Source organism: Vigna umbellata, chromosome 4 (genome assembly GCF_029865625.1).
Source record: "Vigna umbellata cultivar VRB3 chromosome 4, Vumbellata_1.0, whole genome shotgun sequence".
Classification (NCBI taxonomy): Eukaryota; Viridiplantae; Streptophyta; class Magnoliopsida; order Fabales; family Fabaceae; genus Vigna; species Vigna umbellata.
In genome coordinates this window covers 25020181-25033293 of record NC_142168.1, presented here as the reverse complement: position 1 = coordinate 25033293, position 13113 = coordinate 25020181, and the positions used below count along the sequence as shown (strand labels likewise).

The following is a 13113-nucleotide window of genomic DNA, read 5'->3' as shown; positions in this document are numbered from 1 at the left end:
GTCTCGCTGGTAGTAAAGAATTAATGTTGGCAATGTACGATGTATCTATCCAAGCTCGAAGGCGCCACTATAAAACAGTTCAAAATTATAACAGTCAATTCGCTTCTCCAAAACAACAAAGAAAACATTCCTGTTTACTGTCTACTTACATTGTTATTAGAGGATTCCATTTTCAACTCTAAAAATAGCGTCTGTCAAATATTCACCTACAATAGCAAAGGCTGATCAACTTACTATTACTCAAACTCCTTCCAAAACGCAAGTACCCATACCATGGAGTCAGGAATCCTGAACTCAGCTTTAAAACATAGATTACACAATCAAACTCACAATAAACGAGAAAACGAAACAACCACATACATAAATGGCGAAACGAATAAATGGGAAAACACGGGTTCGCCAACAAAAAACCGTCATCAAATCTCCAAAAAACGAAAGCGAAAAAGGGCATACAAAATACCTTGCGATTAACAGTCAACCCAACCAACCAAGGAACAAGGGCGACAGCCAAAAAACCACTCCTTTCAAGAAAATGTGACAACGCTTGCCCCTTCAATACACTTCCTCCCAACACTTCAATGGTGGACGGAGACAAAGGACTTCAATGCCGAACTTCAATAGTTCCAAACACGATTTCGTAGGTCAAGAAAGACCATCTCGGTGGCGTGCCCAAAGTTCAGAATGGTGGACGCAGAGTTTGGGAGTTCATTTGGTGGAAAGCCAAGTTTCGAATGAATAACTTGGACAGAGAGAGTTTCGGGAAGAGAATGGGCGCCAACAGGTTATTCCAAAAATGCCCTCCAAATCAGGTTTTCTCCTTTTCAAATTTCCAATTAAAACAGGAAATCACAACAACCCACGTGTCGTTGTTAATTTGTTATCAAATGGGCGTTGTCGAAGAAACCTTTTGCTTTTCTTATATCTAATCAATATAGTAAAGTATTCTTATAAGAAATTTGAATTTAATAATTATTACATTTTTAAATATATAGATGTACTTATTTACCAACCAATTAGTTTCACAAAGGATGTTTATGGGGATTGTTAGCTGCACCAAGAATGCTTCACTTATTATTTGTTATAATATATTTCATATAAAAAATTGTATGGAATCTTATGACCATTAAAAATGTTTGAAGGACAATAATGGTCTGGTTGTATTTTTGTGAATGTGATTTCCAACTGCAATCATAGTATATACTTTTTAAATGTGAGTAGATAACCAAGGGGAGATTCTTGAATAAAAATCTTGAGGGACAGTAATGGAATAATGAAAATAACTTAGTATCATATTGTAAACATTGTATATGTATTTGTGTTGCTAAAACTAACTTGGTTATACCAAGTTAAGGATTCGGTGAAAACTATAACATGTACTATAAATAAAATGTATATTAAGATTTATGAAATAATGTAATTAGTTTTATATTATCTACGGGTTATTATATTAAACAATATAATTAAGCATGAAGAACAAATAATATTTTTCAAAAAATTGCACACGTCGTAAACGCTAATTTATTTTTGTCCGTGGAACGATTCTTAAACTTTTAAAACGAAAAAGACACGGTAAACCATAAATGTAAAAATTACACAAACATATTTTACAGTTTTTTGTCTCCCTAAAAATTAATTTTATGTACAAAAGCCTTAAATATAAAAAATATATTTTTTTTTTCAAGGTAGAGAGATGATACATTTAGTGTGAGCTTTTAACATATAATTATTGCTTTTCAGTTAGAAGAAATCAAATTAAATAAGACAACAACATTAAAAGTGATTTAAGGAGTTAGTTAACTGTAAAAATTTTGGTTAAATAAAAGTTAATTTTCAAATATATGATTCTCATCTATTTCTTTCATAGATTTTCACATAATATATTACGTGAGGAAAATCAATAGTTCAATCTTTAAAATGGGTTTTGTTTTTTTATCATTTATGTATATGGTGTGCTATTTTTCCAGCGTAAATAAAACAAATGCAGACAAAAGGACAAAATGTGAACATTTTGTGGCGTAGAGTTTATACAACCCTCTCATACTTGTTTGGTCTCTCTAATTAATTAGCTCCTAATGCTCCATTAAATTTATATACTTAAAAGGAAGATACAAAATATGTTATCGATTTTGACAAGTGAATTTGATTTCATAATTTTAAATTGTTCGATAGATATCTTCCTCTAATCTAAGAATTTTGGGAAATTGGATAAAGGCTTTGTATAAATAGTAGAACTTCTATATGCAAGAAGCACTTCTTTCTGATAATATTTTGGGAAATTGGATACACAATATTTTTTTATTTACCAGTTGTACTATATGATCTAAAAAACTTAAAGCGATCCTTATATTAAAAAGAAAAAACAGGATATTTAAATAAAATAAAAGAAAAAGTAACAGTTAATTAAATAAATTATTTTAAAACAAATTCAATTAAATATATTTAAATTTATAAATATAATTAAAATTTAATTAAGTCATTAAATATCAACTTAACCCGAGTCATGTTGAGTTATATCACCTTACATATTGTATCAAACACTTTGTCGTTCAATCCCTACCGACACACAACAAAATCAAACATAGAAAAATTATGACAGATCATAAAATATACAGCACTAGAGATATCAACAACTAAAGTCTTTGCACTAAATTTATTTTTTTCTCCTTTTATTGACCAAATTTTCTAATCTATAGAAAGGACAGAAGAACAAAGACTAATTAAGAATTTAAAGTGTCTATGCTATAATTATGCAATTATAGTGTGATTATTTATTTATTTATTTATGTGAAAGACCAACTTTACCAAAGTTTTTCCACTACTATGCTGTTATTTATTTATTTATGTGGATTTGATACCCATGGATCACTTTTTCTACCTTGCAAAGTAAGTTAGAAAGCTTAGAAGAAAACAAACATCCACTTGTCAATAGCAATTACCCATTTCAAACTTTTAGGTTTTGTTCTTTTGGGTGTATTTGGAGGAGATGATTTGGGAGAGATAATTTGAATGGATTTAAGTGGACTTGAGAGTAATTTTTTAGTTGTTTTTTTGAATGGATTTGTGGGTAATTGAAAGTGAATTTGGAAGTAAAGTTTGTGAAAATTAGTGTAGGATTTGATTGATGTGATAGATTTTAAAAATTAGTTTAATTGGTAGAAATTAAAGATTACCAAAATGTCCCTAGTTATAAAAGTAATATAAAATGTTATTTATAAATGTTATATTTAATTGTAAAATTGTTTATAAAGAAAAAAAAATTATGAATAATTTATAAAATTAATGTTTAAAAATTATAAAAATTAAATACTCAACTTATTTTTAATAAATTAGAAAATATAATATACTTAATTTTATTAAGATGTAGATCTTTTTAAATTATAATATTAAAATAATTATAAAAAAACTAAAAAATAAAATAAAGAGGTGTTAGTTTGGAAAAGGAAATGACCTCCCTGTGACCGGTTAGGCCTTTGCGTAACCGGTTACACATATTGCTTTGGAAATGAATGTATAGTCTTGTAACCACTTTGTCTTCTTCGTCTCAGCAAAACACTTTGTCTTCTAAGTCTCAGTAAAACTGGTCAAGTGATGAAGGCCACTCTACTTCTAAATTCAGGTTGCATCATTGACTGGATTCTCTCCCAGCAAATCATCATCATATGATATTGGTATCCTCAACCTATCATGCACAGATATTGGTTCATGTATGAAAGCACGGAATGAGAATTATAATTTCTCATACAGGGCAATTCAGTCTTTCTATGATAAATCATCGCAAATCCTCATATATTAGCGAAATGGCTACTGTAATCCCGCAAATCATTGGATTTCCATATGAGCAAATCAAATCCACGCAAAGAAACAACGCGGTTTTTTAAAATCTATCATCACTTATTCGCGTACACATTGTCGCTTATTCGCGTGCACAGTACATTCACTCCAAACCAACACACGCTTAAAGATATACATACATATATATAAAGTTGATGTTGATGTTTTGTAAGGTCTGAAAAAGAAGATAAAATATGAAAGTGATTTTGACAGCTGAATTTGATTTTATAAATTTATCATGGAAATTAAAATAGATAGACAGATGCTTTTTGTGTATATAAAGGGTATTCAGTATGCATAAGCTATAAGTGCTTCTTTCTAATGAAAAAACACTTTCTTCTTTATATTAGCTTTTGTAAAAATGAATTCCTCCTTTCTTATCCTTCTCTTTCTTTATTTGCTTTTTATGTCAAGCTTTGGTGTGTGCAGAGGGACAGTGTGTGTTGGAAGTGAGAGAGAGACACTGTTGAAGTTGAAGCATAATCTCATTGATCCTTCAAATAGACTTTCTTCTTGGAATGCTTCTCTCAATCCCAATTGTTGCCATTGGTATGGAGTTCTCTGCAACAACATCACATCTCATGTTACAGAGCTTCACCTCAATACTCCACTTCCTCTTTACGATGAAATCCTAGGTCATGATGTTTATGAAGAAGAAAGGGAAGAGTATAGTAGACAAGCATTAAGTGGAGAGATAAATCCTTGTGTGGTTGATTTGAAGCATTTGAATTACTTGGATTTCAGCGGCAATCTATTTGATTGGAAGCCAATTCCTTCATTCATTGCAACAATGACTTCCTTAACTCACCTCAACCTTTCTGAAGCTGGATTCATGGGGAACATTCCTCCTCAGATTGGAAATCTCTCAAATTTGCTCTATCTTGATTTAAGTTTTGCTGCCAACGGAACAATTCCTTCCCAGATAGGGAATCTCTCCAACTTGCTCCACCTCGAACTCAGAGGATATTATTATGAAAATGTTGATTGGCTGTCAAGTCTTTCTAAGCTTTGTTATCTTGGCTTGAGCAACATTCAGTCAATAGTAGAAGGCATGTCAATTCCTTCTTTTCTTGGCTCAATGACCAACTTAATTCACTTGGACCTCTCATATTCTGATTTTATGGGCAACATTCCTCCCCAGATTGGTAATCTTTCCAGGTTAGCATATCTAGACCTAAGTTATGCTGCCAATGGAACTATTTCCTCTCAAATTGGAAATCTCTCCAATTTGTTTTACCTTGATCTTCGAAGTGATTATTATTCTGACAAAAAATTGTTTGTTGGAAATGTTGACTGGTTGTCAAGTCTTTCAAAACTTGAATATCTTAATTTGGGAGGTGCAAATCTATCCCAATCATTTCACTTGATTCACACCAACCAAGCTCTTTCTTCTCTGATGCACTTACATTTGTCAGAATGTACACTCCCTCGGTATAATCAACCATCCTTTGTTAACTTTTCGTCTCTCCTCACTCTTGATCTTTCCCAAATTTCTTATCCTTCTACAATTTCTTTTATTCCAAAGTGGGTATTTGGACTGAGAAAACTTGTTTCTCTTTTTTTATATAATAACTACTTTGAAGGTCCAATTCCCGATGGTCTTAGAAACCTCACACTTCTTGAAAATCTTGATTTGCATATGAATTCATTATCATCTTCTATACCTCATTGGCTTTTTGGTGTTCTTTCTCATCTCAAGTTTTTGGACCTATCATATAACAACTTACAAGGGATTATTCCTGATGCCTTAGGGAATTTGACTTCTATGGTTACACTTGATATGTCAAACAATAAATTTGAAGGTCCAATTCCAACTTCTTTTGGATATCTCTGCAACTTAAGGGAGATTCGTTTCAAATATCTGAAACTCAACCAACATATTAATGACATTTTAGATATTCTTGCTCCTTGTATTTCCCATGGACTCACAACACTTGCAATTCAAAGTTCTCAAATTTCAGGCAATTTGACAAATCAATTTGGGGTTTATAAAAATATTGTCACACTAGATTTCTCTGAAAACAAAATTGGTGGAGAACTTCCAGTATCACTTGGAAAACTTTCATCTTTGAGATATCTTTATATGTCCAATAATCAATTTAGTGGAAATCCATTTGAGATTCTTGGATCACTTTCTAAATTATCATTTCTTGATATTGAATATAATTGTTTTGAAGGAGTTGTCATCGAACATCATCTCGCAAATCTTGTGAGCTTGAGTCATTTTTCTGCAGCAGGAAACCATTTGACTTTAAAAGTGAGTCCCAATTGGCATCCTACTTTTCAACTTATTTATTTGGATATAAGTTCTTGGAAATTAGGTCCCAACTTTCCTTCATGGATACAGTCACAAGACAAACTTGAGTATTTAGCGATGTCTAACACGGGGATTTTAGATTCTATACCCTATTGGTTTTGGAAAACATTTTCTCAGGCTTCTTTTCTAAATCTCTCTCATAATCATATCCATGGTGAGCTTGGGACTACATTAAATAATCCAATATCTATCCTCAATGTTGATCTAAGGGCTAATAACTTACATGGAAAATTGCCCTCACTTTCAAATCGAGTGGTTTTTTTGGACCTTTCAAGCAATTCATTTTCCAAACATGTCGATGATATTTTATGCAAAAATCATAAGAAGCCAATGAATTTAGAAGTTCTCAATCTTGCATCAAATAACTTGTCAGGAGAAATACATGATTGTTGGGGCATCTGGCCACATCTAGTGGATGTCAATTTACAAAGCAATAATTTTGTTGGGGAAATTCCCCAATCCATCGGTTCATTGACAGAGCTCACTTCTTTACGCATCCGTAAAAACTTGCTTTCGGGAACATTTCCTACAATTTTGAAAAAGAATAATATGTTGATTTTGTTGGATCTTGGAGAAAATGATTTTTCAGGAACAATTCCAAGTTGGGTTGGAGAAAGATTTTTAGATATGAAGGTTCTTATCCTGCGCACTACTGGAAAAATAATTATTTCCGAGGGGTAATTACCGAAGGCCTTGTGGCCTTCGGTAAATGTATTTTACCGAAGGCTTTTCCGAAGGCTTGTGTAGTATCACTTTTCCAAAGGGTAATGGCCGTCTGTAATGCACAGGAGTGATTACCGAAGGTAAATGACCGTCGGTAAGTGAATGATGTATATGAAATTAGAAAGTGAAATATTTCCCTCCCCTCATTTCGCGAAAACCCCTTCTTCCCCAATATTGAGATTGTGTGCCCTTCCTCCCTCGACGAACTGAGTGTGTCGCGTGTGCAGACTGATTCCCACCCTAACCATCATTGGGATACGATTCTTCCCCAGTCCTCCATTATAGGTGAAGTCTCCCATTCTCCCATCTCATTTTCTTTCCCTGTTACTGTTTTCGAGAAGGCGTCAGTGGTGGAACCTTTCTTCTTGTAGCGTTTTGCAGTGTTCTGAGCTGAGGAAGGTGGTGGGTGGTTCAGTTGAAGGCTACCATTGTGGAGGGAAGATATTGGAGGAGGCGGCGTAGACGAGGCGGCGCAACCAGGGGAGTGTCGCTCTGTGAGAAGGTCTTCCACTACCGCTTCAGAGGCTATTGAAGGGGCTACTGTCGAGGTAAGTTGTCATTTTCATTGATGAACTATAAAAGCTAAGAAGAATGTGTTCTGACTTTGTTCAATGTATGCTCAGAATTAGTGTGTGCAATACGAATTTTTATAGAAAATATTGTTCAAAGTAGTCATTTTGATTGCTAATGTATGTTGATTATGAAAACTGATAACAAATACTGGATCAGAGTAAAAAGCTACTGGTACACCTAAAAAGCCAATTTCAATAAGCATAACTAATTTTAATACTCAAGATAACATTAAAGCTGAGTCCTGTTTCACAATTTGGTGTGTTTGTCTCTGTTGAAGCATGTGAAGGTTCGTTATAGAGCATGACCTAACCATGTCACTTGGTAAGGGAATGACGGGAAGGATATCACCGTTCCACGCACGTATTCTATCTCCATTTCCTGAAGCTTCTTCTCCACTGCTCCCATTCTTTCACACTGTTTTCATTCATCACAAAAACCAAACAAACCATGTCAGTTTCCTTTTGTTCAGTCATTTTGTCAAACACTAATTAATTTCAAGTAATGCTATGAAACAAATTTCATTTCACACTGAAACCTTGCCTGGAATGGTATGTGATTATCTTTCGGATTAATTTCTTTCTTTCTTTGAATGTTTTATCTCATTTGATACATCTCATCTTTTACAACAGTTACTGTCTATATTAATGGTTGTTTCTGCATAAAAAACATAATAAATTTAAACATTAATGGGTTTTTCTGCATAAAAAAAAACAAAGGGCTATGTTGGGGACCAGTAAATGTTTACCGTGGGTGTAGTACTGAGACACTGACCAATTTTGGATTTCTGGAGTAGTGTCTAAACAGTGTGGGGTATTTTAATTCCCAAACTCAGTGCTCTAACTCATAACCTTTTGCTGCCTGATTCCAAAGCTCGTGAAGTCATCATGAAATTTTAACGCCATGCCTCATGGTGGAAGTAACTTTACATGTTCGGATTGGTTATTGATTTGAGTTAAGTTCATATGTATGTGTTTTTGTGAATTGGTTATGAAAATAATTGTATGTTCTTTATGGTGCTATAATGTTGAGATTGATTTCTAAGAGAAGAGTACCGTGTGAATTCCATTGTTAGATATATAGTACCAATTTGATCATTTGATGTAAAAGACAATTTTTTGTGTTAGTGTAAGGATAATTCAATTACAAAATATCATTATATATACATCTAAGTTAAACACTAGACACTGTAACTTGTCACAGTCAAGGACTTTGTTTTCTTATTTGGATTTAGTGAAACTAGACATATGTATTCATAAGTAAAAATGTATGCAACCAGAGGAAGAGAAGTGATAACAACTTGTCTGGTTTCATTGCTTTGGCAGAGATTAATTGATGCTACTGTTTGATTAACTTCTTTGGATATTGAGTTGTCAAATATCAAAGAATTTGGTTTGTTGAATTCTGGTGCAGTATGATAACCTTAAGTACACTTCTATTTGATGTCTTAGGTCAGTTTTTAAAGGATTTGGGGGCAGAAGGGGAGGAAGACAGTGTAGAAAGAAGACTTGATCAGGAAAGGATAACAAAGGCCAAGGTATGCTCACCTAAACTGAAATTGCATGATTATATGTGATATGTTAAGTTATGTTGAATGGAGGTTACGATGTTGTATACATTGAGTTTTGTGAAACTTTGTTTTGTATTGTTTGAATTTGATTGTCAAATATGTAAGAGTATTTAGACTTAGAACCTAGAACCCAAAAATTGACTATAGGAGTTGTCAATTTTGACAATCTTGGTTGCTGGACAGCCCCTATGAATTGAGTAAGACCATATACGTTTACATAATCCAAATCATAAGACATACCTAATTTATGTATAAAATCATGATATAGTTATAAACTATATAGATTAAAGAAGTCAGTAAAGAAAAAAGAGTTCTATTATGGAACATAAGCCTCCTATTATGCCTTGTTTAGTAATACAAATTACTTTTATCAACAAAAGAAGAGTAGAGTTTCTACTTTTCCATTCTAATGTCGCCTGTTTCATTTGTCTTGGTAATTTACCAAAATAAAAAAGAGATAACAGAGAAATTGTTTAGATCAGATATGAGATACCAATAAAGGAGAAAGTAGATGATACATTTATTTTATCCAAATTCATGTTATCTAAGATGGAAAAGTACATGAATTGCCATTATTTTAGTCCCCAAGAACAGAGACACATACAACAGTACACAAAAGTATTCCTATTGATGAGAGTAACTAAACAAAAACAAATTGAATACTAGAGCCCATCCAATTTGAATCTGTTCCTGGAATCTTGAAGTGGTTTTTTGTTCCTAATTAAGCTGCACCATGAATTGACAATTTGTGCTCCTTCTCCACTTCCTAAGATGCCACCTATTGAATGAACACAGAAATCATGAACACATATTATTGAATGAGAAGGCTTGCTTCTCCTCTTACATTAGCATTACATTTATAAGGGAAATAAAGTAACTACCCATTTCCTTTCCAACTCAGTTTGGCTGGAACACAACTCACACACACAGCCCATACTGACAGCACACACACAACTCACACTAATCATTCTAACAATAATTCTAACACCACTGTAGTTGGAAAATGTTTATAAAACTGGACTGCACATTATAGAGGCCTTTTTGTATCATGTTTGATCTGTGAAGGATATAAAAGACAAAGAAAGTGAATACAATTGAATTGTATTCTGGTTTCATATTGTTAAATTTGTTTCAGTTATTGTCCTCTGATTCTGAACCTTTGTACAACATTTTATAGTGTTGTTGAAGGTTGCTTAAGGTGTAGCCAACCATAATAAGCAATGTAATGCAATCTGCATACTTTGGTTGCTCAAAATCCTTTCCATTTGACTGTTTCAGAATTTCATTGTACCTTTTCACCTTGCTGAACTTGTTTGAATTGTTTATTCTGCACTATACTAGCCTAAGAAACTTCACACAAACTGTCCTAACAAGTTTAAGATGGTAAATCAATGCTAATTACAAAGTCACACTACAAAAACAACTTAGAACTCAAAATATGACACCCTAGAACCTAAAACTAGTTAGTAGAATACACTAAAAGTGGTCATAATGCAAACTGTATTAAAGTAGTAACCAAAACAGTAAAAGAACTATGTACACAAGTTTTAAAACATAAAAGAAAGATAGAAATGAGTGGACAATTCGAAAACACAAAGAAATAGAAGATTTGACTATTTAGTGACCTAAAATTACACTACACCATGGTAAATTTGGTAAGAATGATGATGAGCAATCTGTTAAACAGGCCTAAAAGTCTCTACACAAGTTGTTACCTCCTAGAAATGACTAAGAATGGACTGAAGAACTGATTCCTATTACAGTATCTTGAAATGACCAGTAAAACCTCAAAAAGGCTACTACAAATGCACTACAATGGTCAAATTTTGATGCCTGCACTAAACTAGCCTACGAAACTTGAAACAAACTGTCCTAACAAGTTTAGGATGGTAAATCAATGGTAATGAGAAAGTCACACTACAAAAACACTTCAGTCCAACCCTCATCAGTCCAACCCACACCAGTCCAGCCATCAATAGAGGAGCAGGATGATGAAAATCATTCTGATGATAGTTATGTACATTATTAGGTTTCATTTTGTTATTACTTGTTAGACAAACATTTGGATATTAGAATATTTTCAGTTGATATCATTTCAATGTTAGATGTAGTTACAAACTTTGGATGTTACAACATCCTTGTCTTACATTGTTTTATATTTGAACTACCCCATACATTATTTATACATTGATGGATGTCTTGTAGATTATTTGATGTGCATTGGATATTGATCATTGATTGGATCTTTGAGATGCACATTATGCATGTTTGTATGTGTTTGAAAACTGTTATGCAGGTCTGTTTGTAATTGAAATTTGTTATACAGGTCTGGGTTGCACAAGAAAAACCATTTTGCTGAAACCTGTCCTGCATTTTACCGAAGGCTTTTGCCCTTCGGTAAATGCCCTCGTATGGCCATTACCGAAGGCTTTCGCCCTTCGGTAAATACCATCGTATGCTCATTACCGAGGGCTCCTGCCCTTCGGAACTTACCGAGGGCTTTCGCCCTTCGGTAATTACCGAAGGCTTTTGCCCTTCGGTATTTACCGAGGGCTTTTGCCCTTCGGTAATTACCGAAGGCTTAAAGCCTTCGGTAATTACCGAAGGGCAAAAGCCCTCGGTAATGGTTAGCGACAGGGGATTTACCGAAGGATTTTTGGCCGTCGATAGGCCTTCGGTAAACACCCATTATCGACGGCTTTTGGCATTTTCCGAGGGCTTCTGGCCTTCGGTAATGCCCTACTTTTTTGTAGTGGCGGTCAAATAGATTTTCTGGTCATATTCCTAATAAGATTTGTGATATGAGTCTTCTTCAAGTGTTAGACCTTGCACAAAATAATTTGACTGGAAACATACCTACTTGTTTTAACAGCTTGAAGGCCATGACACAGATGAACAGAAGTACAACTCCTTTTATCTATTCGTCTATTATCAATTATTCACAATTTAATATAGTCAGCGTTCTTCTTTGGTTGAAAGGAAGAGGAGATGAGTACGGAAAAATTCTCGGGTTGGTAACAAGCATTGATTTGTCAAATAACAAATTAGTAGGAGAAATACCGAGAGAGATCACATATCTAAATGGTTTGTTATTTTTGAACTTATCTCACAACCAACTTATTGGTCACATTCCACAAAACATTGGTAAGATGGGATCATTGTTATCCATTGATTTCTCAAGGAATAAACTTTCTGGTGAAATCCCTCCAACCATTACAAATTTGAACTTTCTAAGCAATGTAGACTTGTCTAATAATCATTTGAATGGAAAAATTCCAACAGGAACTCAGTTACAAACCTTTGATGCCTCCAAATTTATTGGCAACAATCTCTGTGGTCCACCACTACCCGTCAATTGCAGCTCCAATGACAAAATTCATAGCTATGAAGGGAGTGATAGGCATGGGGTGAATTTGTTTTTTATCAGTATGACAATTGGTTTTGTCATGGGATTTTGGATAGTGATGGGTCCTTTGTTCATTTCAAGATCATGGCGTCATACCTATTTTCATTTTCTTGACAATGTGTGGTTCAAACTTCAGTATATTTTCTGATGCATGCAATATCATTGTATAATGTTCCTGAAAAATAAAGTTGTCATCAGACAACCAACTTTGTTGCTTTTATTTCTAGTTCATTTTTGTCTTTTGTTTGATTTTTAAGATTTGAGAGGTTATGTAAATTCTGATAATGGATTCAAGTAAAAGAATCACGTACATTAAATTTATAATAGATATATTGTAGTTAATTTTATGACATAAGTAAGATAAACGTCAAACAATATGGATTTAAATTAAACTACTCTGGTGGAAAATACTAGAAGCTGGGGATAATTTTGAAGTTTTAACTTGGTAAAACTATTTTAAGGCAAGAGAAGTTAGAAATATTGTCTAGCATGTGTTTAGGTTTATTCAGTATGTTATGATATATTTGATATATGTATGCTTTTATATATCTTTTTCTATCTTTTTTCGTTAGTCAGTATTATATTATGTGAATTATTGTAGTGTAAATTTCTTGTTATATACTTTGATTTTATTTATTTATATTTTAATTATTTGAAGTTATTAGTTATATTGATAAAAGCTATGATGGTAAAACC

General features: G+C 33.3%; 1 protein-coding gene across 1 annotated transcript; it reads left to right on the top strand.

Annotated features, from left to right (window-relative positions):
* The first annotated feature begins 4160 nt into the window (after positions 1 to 4160).
* On the top strand, positions 4161 to 12687 carry LOC148199670 (receptor-like protein EIX1). The gene is made up of 2 exons (XM_088111324.1): positions 4161 to 6792; positions 11767 to 12687. Exons 1-2 carry the CDS (start codon positions 4193 to 4195, stop codon positions 12563 to 12565), a joined length of 3399 nt encoding a protein of 1132 aa, XP_087967450.1. The 5' UTR covers positions 4161 to 4192; the 3' UTR covers positions 12566 to 12687.
* Positions 12688 to 13113: the final 426 nt, after the last annotated feature.